Source organism: Oryctolagus cuniculus, chromosome 17 (genome assembly GCF_051225735.1).
Source record: "Oryctolagus cuniculus isolate XC-2025 breed Fujian yellow rabbit chromosome 17, ASM5122573v1, whole genome shotgun sequence".
NCBI classification, from domain to species: domain Eukaryota; kingdom Metazoa; phylum Chordata; class Mammalia; order Lagomorpha; family Leporidae; genus Oryctolagus; species Oryctolagus cuniculus.
This window is the reverse complement of record NC_142883.1, coordinates 46,117,630-46,130,528: the sequence shown is the minus strand read 5'-3', so window position 1 is coordinate 46,130,528 and position 12,899 is coordinate 46,117,630. Positions and strand designations below refer to the sequence as shown.

The window sequence follows — 12,899 nt, the reverse complement described above, 5'->3', positions numbered from 1 at the left end:
AACGCCTGGTGGGAGGGAAGAGGAAGGTCCTAAAACCAGCCACCTGCCACTCCAACACATATGGGCCCAGAACAGCTGGTGTGGAAGCAACACCTGCCCCCCATGCCCTGCCACAGGCTGCACGGGTCAACCCCTCAGGCGCTTCTTGCCTTAGAGGGCAGTCAGTGGCCCCTGGGCCCCCCAGCATAGCGGACGGTTTGCCCCCTGTCCCGGGACCAGCAGCGGCAGCAGCTGCAGGATGCTCCGACCCTTTCCATCCCACGGTGGGCGTGTGACCTTCACAGAGCAGCAGCCTGCCACGCCCCCTCTCCCTCCGGCCTTTCACTGAGCACCCTCTGAGCTAAGTGCAGAGACCTGGGCTCCAGGCTCTCTCCTCCTAGACACAGACCTCCTTGGAGCCCTGGAGGTCCCCTGCTCTCCAGGCTGCTGTCCTGGGGGAGGCGGCACGTGCACGCGTTCCCAGCACACAATACCCTGCTGCCCAGCCTCCCCTCCTCTCCTGAAACAAAGAAACTCCCAACTTCTCTCTGCAGCCAGGCAGGTGCCTCTCATTCCAGGGCTGCAGTCGGACCCTCTGCCCCTCTCCATCAGCCCCTGGCCACCATGCCTGCAGGTGTAGCCTGCTACTCTCTCTCCAGGAAGTTACTCCGTGCCTCCCATGCTGGCCCACCAACCCCCCTCCCAGGGCTCTCAGGGGACCTGGACCCTCCTCGCAAGGTCCTTCCCATTCCAAAGCCACCCTTCCTGGGGTGGCCCCCCATGTTCAACCCCAGGATGGCGCTGGCCACGATGGGAGTGCACACAGGTGCAGCAGCCACTTGCCCACCCTCTCCCCTGCTGCCCCCAAACCTTGACAGCCACACTGAAGCCCCCCACTGCCAGCTCCCAGAGGCGGGAGGGCACAGCACCTCCCAGGGAGAAACCAGGGTTACCATAGGTGCAGTTACAGCAGAAGCGAATGATGAGGAGGATTTCCATGGCCGCCTGTGTCCCTGCAGCAGGAGCGTGCAGCCATCGCTCCTGGCTCCCCGGCTCCCCTCGGCAGCCCAGCCACTCGCCCACCTCGCTGGCGGCTGCTGCACAACCTCCAGAATCAGGCAGCCGCTTCTGAGTGCTCCTCCGGCAAGGGGGAGGGGAGGGGAGGCGCGGCGCGTGGAGAGGAGGGAGGAGGGCGGGGAGGGGAGGAGGGAAGAGCAGCCCGCTGGCATCCTACAGAGGAGCACGTTTGTAGCTGGCCGGCTGCCTGGGGACAAGAGGCTGGATTCCTCGCGTGCACACACGCACACACACACACACACACACGCACGCGAGCAGGGAGGGCACCAGCTCACACAGCTTGCAGTCCACAAAGCCAGACAAAGGAAGGTGACTGTCATCCCGCCCATTCCCTCAAGTACCTTCCATGGTGACGGACGTGTGGCTGTCCTTGGAGTCCTTGGGACCTTTCACTTTGAGTTCCTGCCAAGGGGAGGAGAGGAATCACTGGCTGGTCTCCCCCCCACCCCCCACCCCGTGAGCCTTGTAGGAAGGACGGGCTCCAAGATTCGGGGGGGGGGGGGGGCTGGAGGTGCCAGAGACAGCGCTTCGATAATGGGAATTCTTCAGACCCAACCCTGAAGCCCCTCACCAGCAACCCCAAGGGCCCTCCAGACAGGGAGCAGTGGCAAGAGCAGGACCCCGTGCCCCACCAACCCCCCAGGGATCTGTACACATCAGCCCAGGGTGGACAGGGCCTGAGTGGACAACTGCCAGCTGATCCCTGCAGCACGAGCAACCTTAAAGAGGTTGCTTAAAGAGGACTTAAAGAGGAGGGGTCCTGCACACCTCAGGGGAAGCAGGCAGGTGAACACCTCCCACCCGTGTTGAGAGACTCACTCGGCCCCCGGCCCCACCCTCCAGTGCCTGTGCTGGGCTGCAGGGAGGACACTGTTGGAGAGGTAGTGCTGAATCCCTCATGGACCACGAGCCAAGCGACCCGGCAGCAAGGGTCAGACTCCAGGGATGGCTTATCTGGTCCAAACCTCTTCTATCTGCCTGCAGGAGTGGGCCCAGGCCCAGCCCGAGCTACCAGGACAGCGTGGCCTGCAGTGGGAGCTGTAATGCAATCTGTACTTGGCAGGCTGAGCAGAGCCCTGAAGAGGAGTGTCCAGGGAAAGCAAGGGGCAAGGTGAGGTCAAGGTCAGGCACACAGGTGATGCTGCCCACAGGCAAGGAGGGAGGGAGGGAAGGCCCAGACAGCAGGGGCACCACTCTCCCCACTCTGGTCTCAAGCCATTTCTAGACAGAGAAAATCCCCAGGGACTGAGCTCGGGCTGTGTGTTGGTGGGCAGGCTGTTACTCAGCTTCTCTAGGCTGTGTGTCTGGCTGGCTCCTGGATTCCTGGCTTTAGGGAATTTTTCTCCACACCCCCCTCCAGTGCAGCCTAGAGGTATGAAGTCACTCATACTGCAGAAGGGCCTAATTGCAGTAATTAAGTGGCAGCGCTGGCAGGAAGCGACAGCGTCACCGAGTGAGTCAGGATGAGAAGCCACCTGGCGGAAGGCCAGGGGCCCAACTCTGCCCTCTGGCATGGGGAGGCTCCTTGGACCTGGGGGTTTTTGCCCATGTGTAGAGAGCAGGCAGCCAGCCCAGTCTACGAGGGGCCCACGTACAACTCCACGTGCCCACTCCTGACGGCCACTCTGGACTCAGCACACAGGCCCGGGGTGTGCGGCTGGCTCTTGGCACAGGCTGGAGCCGTGAGGGGAAGCACCCACTTTGCAGACTGTGTGGGAGGACTTCCCCTCTCCTCGCTCCATCCTCTCAGGCACGGGCTGACACAGCCAGTCCATGGTTTGGAAGGAGACACTGGGCTCAGCCCTCTGCTCTCTACACCTGGAGTTGGAGGGGCAGGCTCTGCCTCCATGTGGGGAGGGTCCGTGTGGCTCCCATTCCTGCCAGGGAGGCATTCACGTATCCCTTTAACTAAGATCCAAATCCACATTTTCCAACACAGCTTTTACTAGGAATCCACCTGACATTTTCATCTGCATCTGCCCAACTGTCATACTGCTTCTTGGGGCACGCATGTAACCCCAGTAGTTTCATGCAAACCGTCCCATGTCTCACCAGCTTTTCCAGTGTCAGAGCTCACAGGACAGCAAAGGGCCCAGAGGGGCCTTGAGAGCAAGGGTCTTCCAAAACTGCACAAGTCACCCACCTCCCAGAAACGCAGGCTCAGTGCCCTGGGCTGCAGCTGGGTACTGTTTGTGCAGGGCCACTGGCTTAGGAGTGTCACTGAGGTCTGTTGCTAAAGGAGTGAGCTGGGCTGTGTTCCTCAAGGATCCTGGAGCAACCACCCCCTTGATGCCACTTCCTGGAGAGAAATGCCAATGGCAGGTGATACCACACGTGTGCCCTGCAGAGCGCACGTGGGGAAGGCTTAGTGGCACTGGCTGAACAGGTGTGTCTAGGGATTTTTATCCACGTACGTGGCTCTGACCCTTGCTCTACTGGTGAAAGTTGGAGTCTTAGAGTTGGCGAGGCTCTTACAGGACTGCCTAGCCTGACATCCTCCAATCTTCTCATCATGCAAATCGCCTGGGAGCTCACGAAAATAGATTCCTCCCTCGGACACTAACAGGAGTAGCATAGTGTCTATTGCAACAACACTGGAATAAAAATTAGACTCTTGGGCCCCACCCCAGGCTTCCTGAATCAGACACTCCTGCGAGGACGCCTGGAAAACTCCATGTTAACCAGCATCCGGGTGATTTTCATCGAGCAAATCTGAGAGGGGCTTGACAAGTCCAAGCCCTTCATTCTACAGGATAGGAGCCAAGGACCACATGAAGGGAAGGGGGAGAATGCCACTCCTCTTTATTTATTGCTTCTCCTGTTCCCCTCTCTAACCTGAAACGGAATTTTTAAAAGAATCAAACAAATGGATATTCTTATATGAAGAGGGAAAATGTCAGGGACAAGAAAGCAAATGCCAGGCTCGGTGTCACCCATCAGGACAGCCACTTCTCTGAGTGGCAAGCTGGGCAGGAGGGACCCCAAGGCTGGGGAAGGCGCACAGCTACCCCCAGAGCCCGTGTCCTTGGGGTGCTGGGTGTGTGCTTGGCCTGGGGGGGGGGGGCACTGCCTACCTCTGAGATCTTCTGGAACTGGTTGTTGGACTGGCTGCACTTCTCAGCTGTCTCCAGAGCGACTTTATAGTTATCCACAAACGCTTTGTACACACCCAGCTGGCTGGCCTGCAGGGAGGAGGCAGAGAAGGGAGAGAGAGGAGGGTGGGAGTGGGGTAGGGAGCGGATTAATGAATGGATGAAAGCTTAACCAGAGCTCCTGGAGCTCCCTTATCGTTCAGTTCCTCCAACTCAGCTCCAAAGGGCTAGCTGGGAAGGAAGCGAGAGGCAGGGATGAACACATTACAGTATCCCTTTGAACTTGACAGTTGCCATGGAAACTGGCTCAGCCAATAAGGTTACCACGGGGGTACTGGCGGTGGGGGCAGGAGGGTGGGGAGAACAGGGCAAGCAAAGGCTCTGTTGGCACGCAGGAAATTCAGTGCATCACAACATGGGGCTTTCTTCAGCATCAGCAAGGTCTTCCAGCCCTTAACACCTCATACCCCTTTCACGTCCTGGAGCAGGGGAGCCCACTTGGGGTGGGCACGTGCAGCCTGCTTAGTCCCCTGCTCCTATGCTGTGTGAGTGTGGGGCACAGCATTTAAAGGGGCAGTCTTTCCATAGTCCCTCAGCCTCTAGATCCCTATCCCTACCTCTTCCAGCCTCCAGGGAGCCAAGGCTCCTATGTCTAACCATACATGCCCACATCACTCAGAACCTAACCCTAAGCTTTCCAGGACTTACAGCCACACAGAGCTGCGCCAACTCTGGGAGGCAAGGCAGGTCCCATCCTCCACCCCACCCCCATCTGCAAAAGGAGAAGCCAAGGTTCATTCACTCATAACCTCAGACACATATGGAAAGCCTTTTGTGGGCTGTGCACACACGTTTCTTCCTAAGGGAATAAAGGGCAGAAATTCAAATGAAAAATCACAATGAGGGACCCTTTCATTATGATCAGAAGGGTCACAAGTTAAAATTCTAATGATATCACAGGTTGGCAAGAATGTGGGTAAACAGTGGGTAAAGCTGCCACCAGTGGTGCCGGCATCCCACATGGGCACCAACAGGAGTCCTGGCTGCTCCACTTCTGATCCAGCTCCCTGCTAATGAGCCAGAGAAAACAGTGGAAGATGGTCCAAGTACTTGAGCCCCTGTATCCATGTGGGAGACCCAGAAGAAGTGCTTAGCTTTGGACCAGCCCAGCCCCAGCCATTGTGGCCATTTGAGGCGTGAACCAGAGGATGGAAGACCTCTCTCTCTCTGCCTCTCCCTTCCTCCTTCTCTGTAACTCTGCCTTTCAAATAAATTAATTTAAAAATACTTATTTATTTGAAAGGCAGAGTTACAGAGAAAGAGAGACAGAGAGATCTTCCACCCACCGGTTCACTCCCCAAATGACTCCAATAATCAGAGCTGGGCAGGTGGAAACCAGGAGCCCAGAAATCCATGTGAGTCTCCAATATGGACGGCTGGGGCCCAAGTACTTGGGCCATCTGCTGCTGCTTTCCCAGGCAGATTAGCAGAAAGCCACATTGAAAATGGAGCAGCCAGGACTTGAACAGGTGCTCATACAGGATACCAGCACTGCAGGAGGTGGTTTAACCCGCTGTGCCACAGACTGTGTAGGGGTGTGAATTCGTGCAATTATTCAGAAAGCAATTTGTCAGCAACCAATACAGTTGGAAACAGGCACAGCCTCCGTCCGCTGCTTAGCTAAGCCACCACTACCTACAAACCATCGAGTTATGCTGACCAGTCCAGCAGCCCCGGGGCTGTGCGGCTAATGAGCATGCGGAAAGCAGCCCTTGCACTGCAAGTATGGAATCCACACTTGGGATGGAAAAAGAGGACGTGAATTTCATTCCACTGATTCTTAAATACTGATTACCTGTTGGGATAATATTTGTATTTTAATAAATAAAATATATCCTTAAAATTAAATTTACCTATTTTTACTTTTTAAAATGTGGCTACTTAGAAACTTTCCGATTATTTATTTATGTGGCTTGCCATGGATTTCTACTGGACATCACCGTCCTGGAGGAGACATGAGCATGGCCTCCTTCTTGCTGCTCACAAATACAGAACCCAGACGCACCGTGGTTAAGGTGAAAGAACCAGGTTTATCTGTGGCAACTCCAATGTGTTTCAAAGTGAATGCTGACTGAACCGCAAAAAACTGATCTACACAGACATCTGCATGGACATGCAATGCCAAAAAAAAAAAAAAAAAGACATGGAATATATACAAATTTCCCTCTGGAAGGGTACACAATGTGTGCCAGTAACTGGCTCAGAGGAAAGAGGGGGCAGGCACTTAGTGTAGTGGCGAAGATACCACTGGCACACCTGCTTCCTATAGCAGAGCCCGCGGGTTCGAGTCCTGGCTCCACTTCCTGCTAATTCACACCCTGGCTGGCAGCAGGTGACGGCTCAAGTACCTGGGGTCCTGCCACCCCTAAGGAGACTTGGGACTGAGCTCCGGCTCCTGGCTTCAGCCTGGCCCAACCCCTGCTAGAGAGCAGCCATGTGGGGAGTGAACCAGTGGATGGGAGCTCTGTTTTTCTCTCTCTGGCTTTCAAATAAATAGAAGTGAATAAAAACTTTCAAACAAGAGAAGGGAGACTTCACCTGTATCTGTAACACTTGCTTTTTTAAACCAGGCAAGTCTTGCCATGTACAGGGCTCAACACCTTCCCATCTTGGGAGCGGAGGAAACAGTCGTTTGCTACCTTATTCTTGAGATGTTCTGGTCTACACTGGGTTCCAGCGGAGGAACAAGTGGCTATGGCTTCTGCTGGGCTCGCTCAGCTTCTGCTTTCCACCAGGTACTGGGGAGCATGGGCTGCCCCTGAGCCCACCTCAGAACACTGTGCTCCCCCAAGGGCATGGGGCCAGCTGACATGACCCTCCAGGAAGTGTCAGGGAAGCCAGAGAGGGGACTGAGAACTGGCCAGCATGGGGAGAAGCTGAGCCCAGAGTAGCGCAGGTCTCAGCCCCAGAGGGGCAGGACTTCTCGGAAACAAACCTCTGGGGGTGGGGCAGGAATAGATGGGGTCTTCTTCCAGGGGGGATCCTGGCCTGTTGGTATCCCCAACTTATGGGGGACACCAGACAGTGGCTTCTTAAGCTACATTCCAATCACTGGCACTCCTCTTCCAGGAAAGGACTCCCCTGGTCCCTTCCCCATGAGAAGGATAAAGCAGGATGCCCAGCTGGGTCACCTCCCTCTGTGAGCCAGGAGCAGGGGCCACCTGTGCAGAGGCCTAAATACAGGGGCCCCAGCCATCCCAGGCGCTGCCATCACCACAGCCACCCTAAGTTAGAGGGCCTGAGACCCGGCCTGCCAGGGTCGTTAACTGGGAGATGGGGTTGCTTGGAAACACAGCCTGGCACTGGAGCAATCTCATAAAGCAAACTGCAGAGATGTTGATTCCCCCTCTCGGTACTGAATAATCCAATATCCAGAGACTTCTGCTGAAAACAAACTGCCTCCCGATGCCGGCTGCCCCCGCTCCCCCCCGAGCTTTGGCCTTCGTCAGTTCACACTGCTCGGGGAGAGGGACGTGGGTAGCGAAGTCACGACCAGGCCTGTGGGGCTGAGACCAGGATGGGAGATAAACAGGGACAGCCTTTTCACCATGTTCTGGTCCCTGCAGGCCCTGCCAAGCGTAGAGACACAGGCCGTCCCCAAGGTCTACCAGCTCTGGCGCCTGGCACCAGGGGAATGATTTCCGGGTGCCCACAAGCCCTACACTGGGGGAAGCTTTGGGGGTCTGCCAGGACCAGAAGTGTGGGTTCCCTTGGAACAAGGCCTCCTAGGGTGTCTCTTCCTAATAACAAGAGTAACAGTAGAAGTCGTGATAACGGCTAATTCCCAAGGGTTTCCTAATTGAGGATGCTCTAGGCCCTGCTCCGAGCACTTTGCAAGTAGCCCTCACTCCTCACACACTCCCAACAAGGGAAACACTGTGAGAGTTCTCATTCCTGCCGCCAAGGAAGCTGAGCGACAGGAGGCTGGGCGAATCGCACAGTCCCAGTCTAACTGACCCTGCTGGGTTAGAAGCCCTGCCTGCACCCGCAGCACCACTGGGCTTCCTTTAAAATAAGCATACCCATCTCTGTAAATTTGAGAGAGGGAGAGACAAAGATGGAGAGAGCGAGAGCTCCCCCATCCATTGGTTCACTCCCCAAATGCCTGCAACAGCCCTGGGCCAGGCGCTGGATCTGAGAGTCCAGAACTCAATCCAGTTCTTTCATGTGAGAAGCAGGAACCCAATTACTTGAGCCGTCACTGCCGCCTTCCAGACTGTACATCGGCAGGAGCTGGACGTCGAATCCAGGCACTCTAACACACAGGCATCTTAACCGGCTTCTTTTTAACTTCTCTAATTTATTTGAAAGGCAGAGTGGCAGAGTGGCAGAGAGAGAGAGAGAGAATGAATATCTTCCATGGCTGGTTCACTCTCCAAATGGCTACAACGGATGGGCCAGGCCAAAGCCAAGAGCCCAGAGGTCCATGTAGGTATCCTATCCTCTGCTGCTTTCCCAGGCACATTAGCAGGGAGCTGGATCAGAAGCAGAGAAGCCAGGACTTGAACCAGTGCTCTGGTAGGAGATGCCAATATTTTTTTTTTTTTTTTGACAGGCAGAGTGGACAGTGAGAGACAGAGAGAGAGAGACAGAGATAAAGGTCTTCCTTTGCCGTTGGTTCACCCTCCAATGGCCGCCGCGGCCCCGGCGCGCCGCGCTGATTCGATGGCAGGAGCCAGGAGCTAGGTGCTTTTCCTGGTCTCCCATGGGGTGCAGGGCCCAAGCACTTGGGCCATCCTCCACTGCACTCCCTGGCCACAGCAGAGAGCTGGCCTGGAAGAGGGGCAACTGGGACAGAATCCAGCGCCCCGACCGGGACTAGAACCCGGTGTGCCGGCGCCGCTAGGCGGAGGATTAGCCTAGTGAGCCGCGGCGCCGGCCCCAAGGAGATGCCAATATTGTAGAGACAGCCTTAGTCCCTGCGCTACAACACTGGTCACCCAACTAGCATCTTAATCGCTGGGCCAAATGCCCACCCCAACGCAGCTGGTCTGAACTAACAGCTCCCGGGGCACGGATCTCAGGCCCGTGAAGCCTCCCTCGATGCCCTTCCAAGTCCCCAGTGGTCACAGTCACCCGTGGGACATTCATTCAGTCACGTATTGACCATGGGCTGGTTCTGAGGCCTAATGAGAAGAAAACAGGGTTCATCCTCCTGGAGTTTATGGTTTGTGGAGGCAGGCAACTGTGAGGGTGCTTCAAAAAGTGCACAGAAAACTGTACTTAAAAGACAAGCTTATTTGGGTGCAAACATTTTTGAAATTCGTGCCTAGTTTTTTTTATAATACCCATTTCCATGAACTTTCTGAAGACCCCCTGGGGAGGTTTCTTCTCTGAGAACCGTCTGGGATAAACCTGACAAGAAGGGAGAGGACTTTTTGGGAGATGGAGCCACAGGCATACAGAGGCTGTTAAGCCCCCGCAGTGTGAACTGAGCACGAAGTCCAGGGTCAGGGGCACAGGGTGGGCAGAGGCCGGCACAGGAAGGGCCCTGAAAGCCATTCCTCGGGGCCTGGCCCTTAGCCAACACATGGCAGAGCTGCTGAAGGGGCCAAGGCAGGGTGGAGAAGCAAGGTCTGGCAAAAGTTTGCTTGTTTGTTAAATAAGAGCTTTATTATTTATTCATTTTTACTTACTTGAAAGGCAGAGACAGAGAGAGGATCTTCCAAGCCCAAAGGCCCGCAACAGCAGAGGCTGGGCCAGGTCAAATTTAGGGACCCAGGCACTGGAGCCTTTGCTGTCTCCCATGTTGTGTATCAGCAGGGAGCTGGAATCGGGAGTACAGTCAGGACTGAAGGCCACACCGATCTGGAATGCAGGCTTCCCAAGGGGTGTGTGTGTGTGTGTGTGTGTTAGGATTTATTTTTACTTATTTCAAAGACAGAGTGACAGAGATTTAGAGAGAGAGAAGGAGAGAGAAAGAGAGAGACAGATCTTCTATCTGCTGGTTCACTCCTCAAATGGTTGCAATGGCCAGGGCTGTGCCAGGCCAAAGCCAGGAGCCAGAAGCTTCTGCAAGTTCTCCTACCTGGATGCATGGGCTGAAGCACTTAGGCCATCTTCTACTGCTTTCCCAGGCACATTATCAGGGAGCTGGATTGGAAGTGGGGCAGCCAGGTCTCGAACCAGCACCCACATGGGATGTTAGCACTGCAGGTGGCAGCTTAACCCACTATGCCACAATACCAGACCTCCAGGTTGCATCTTTTTTTTTTTTTTTTGGACAGGCAGAGTGGACAGTGAGAGAGAGAGAGAGAAAGGTCTTCCTTTTGCCGTTGGTTCACCCTCCAATGGCCGCTACAGCTGGTGCGCTGCAGCCAGTGCACCGCGCTGATCTGAAGGCAGGAGCCAGGTACTTCTGGTCTCCCATGGGATGCAGGGCCCAAGCACTTGGGCCATCCTCCACTGCATTCCCTGGCCACAGCAGAGAGCTGGCCTGGAAGAGGGGCAACCGGGACAGAATCCGGTGCCCCAACCGGGACTAGAACCTGGTGTGCCAGTGCTGCTGGCAGAGGATTAGCCTATTGAGCCGTGGTGCCGGCCCAGGTTGCATCTTAACTGGTGCACTAATGCCCACCCTGGCAGGGGTTTTGAGGACCCTTGCCGTTATTATAGGAGTTGGTGGGGTGGAGCCACCCATGAGGCCACTGCAGGGGTCCAGGTGAAGGTAGCTGGTGGCCAAGACGAGGGCACTAGAGTAGGTAGAAAGAAGTAGAAAACCCTGGATGAGTCCAAGCCACGCACTGCAATGAAGATGGGAGGGAGAACTGATCCCCGCAGAGGTGCTGAGCTCACATTTGTGCGGACTGAGCTTGTGGCCCTGTGAGAGTCGGAACAAGAGCTCTGCCCTCAGTAGGAAAGGCAGAACCCTGTCCTTGCACAGAGCGGTGCTGCTCCCTGCTCCCTAACTGTCCACACCAAGCGAACAGCACCAGCAGGCTCCTTCCTGCCTGCTGAGCTGAGGCTGTGGAGGGCGGCACGGAGGGCGCTGCAGGTCTGGCCTGGGGGTTCTCCGGAGTGGCTGGCAGAAGTGGAGGCAGAGCCAGGAAGCCTCGGGAACCAGAGTTCCCGGAGCATTTCCGAGCATGGAGTCTGCTGTTCACTCAGCCTCACACCTTCCCCCCGCCCACCCCTGCGATGTCTTCCTGCCCTGGGGACCTCAGGAGAGGATCACCAGCTGCACAGTTGCCTGTCAACTGCTTCACTGAACAGAGGCAGCGGGCCCCGAGCTCTTGGCGAGCAGTCCTTGGCCCCCGGCTGGGCTCAGGCCTCTGTCCATGGAGAGCCAGGGCACCCGATGTCCCACAGAGCAGCCTCTGGCCCCTTGCTGGCCCCTAGGGAGAGAGGAACGGTGCTCTCCTGGAAGCTCTCACGCACGTGGCCAGACTCCGTCGCCTCTACAGGCACTCCCAGGGCTTCACCAAGGGCGGCCCGGAGCCCCTGCCCCGTGATGGCCCGGCCTTGGAGGAAGCCCAGAGGGCTGGGGCTGCCCCGTGCCCTCCCAGGGCCATCTGCCAACAGGAGCCGTGCTCCCGAAGCCCTGTGTGAAGACCCTCATCCACAGGAGACTCACCAGCTTCTGGAAGAGGTGGCCCATGGTGACCTGGCTGTCCCACTGCTGCACCTTGGGGCAGAGGTTGTCGTAGAACTCCTTGTGGATCTCGTAGATGTCCTGGATCTTGTAGAAGATGGTCTCGATCTGCTGGATGGTGAGCACGGGCTGCGAGGTGGTGGCCGTGGCTTTCAGGGGCTTCATGGGCTGGGCAAGGGAGGGATGGAAAGAGCAGAGGTAGGAGGTGAGCAGTTGTAAACCAGAATGTCGGTGATGTCGGGCAGACGGTGGCACTGCTTAGCCCTGCCTGCCTGCCTAGACAAGGCCACCGAAGGCTGGGCACCAAAGCGTGGCTCGTATCACAGAGCTGCTGTCGCAGGCCCCAACAAGACACGCAAGGAGAGGGAAGCTGACAGCTGGGAGCTGGCCCAGCAGCCCTGCCAGGCCAAGGGCGGCTGCCAGGGCACACCCTGCGTCCCTTGTCTGAGCTCGTCGGCCCAGGGCCTGCACGGGATGTGCCTTGGTCCCGGTCCCACGGATGGAGTGGGCGCCGACTGGGCATTCGACCCCTTAGCTGCTTCAAGAGACAGAACGTGGCTGTAGGACTCAGCAAGCAGAGCCTCAAAAAGACTCAAGAGCAATCTCAGCTTCCACCTCGAGCCCCGTCACCGAGTGCCGGGGAGGAGCAAGCGGCACACGTGTCGCCCTCTGACTTCACAGACACGCAGACACTGCTAAGCGACCACACGGCTCTTTCCCACCAAGTGTGCCTGCGGTCTCAGACTCTCCCCCAACGCTGGGGTAGATGTGCAAATGAAGCCTGTCACCCCTGCTTGTCTACACCGAGATGCTCTGGCTCAGCCCGCAAGTGGCCATGGTGAGGGGACAGGAAGTCCTCAGGACGTTCCCCCAGCACGGGCTGGGGGCTGCTGCCATCACCCAAATGTCCAGTGGCAAGGCTGTGGGATGAAGGGGCCTGGCTGCATCCTCTTCGGTATTTCCCAAGTCAGCCTGCACAACAGAGGCCCTGCAGGAGAGGGGGCGGGGGAGGGGAGGGCACACCTGCCCACCTCTCTGAAGGCTACATGGGAAGAGGCCTTGGGTCCTGTCTGGATTACTCTGCAGGCCCAGGAGCAGTG

The 12,899-nt window shown here is 56.7% G+C and overlaps 1 protein-coding gene across 12 annotated transcripts in view; it reads right to left on the bottom strand.

Annotated features, from left to right (window-relative positions):
* The window catches only part of ABR (ABR activator of RhoGEF and GTPase), a 181,880-nt gene that overhangs the window by 52,030 nt on the left and 116,951 nt on the right, over positions 1-12,899 (bottom strand). For 10 of the 12 annotated variants that reach the window (XM_017348925.4, XM_002718897.6, XM_089317562.1 and 7 more), the window contains 3 exons: positions 11,782-11,967; positions 4,131-4,238; positions 1,398-1,458 (listed from right to left, as the gene is read on the bottom strand). In XM_017348925.4, the coding sequence (XP_017204414.1) occupies positions 1,398-1,458; positions 4,131-4,238; positions 11,782-11,967 (355 nt within the window). Of the gene's footprint in view, positions 1-932; positions 1,054-1,397; positions 1,459-4,130; positions 4,239-11,781; positions 11,968-12,899 lie in introns of those variants that run through there. The other 2 variants (XM_089317567.1, XM_089317568.1) reach the window with 2 other exon arrangements.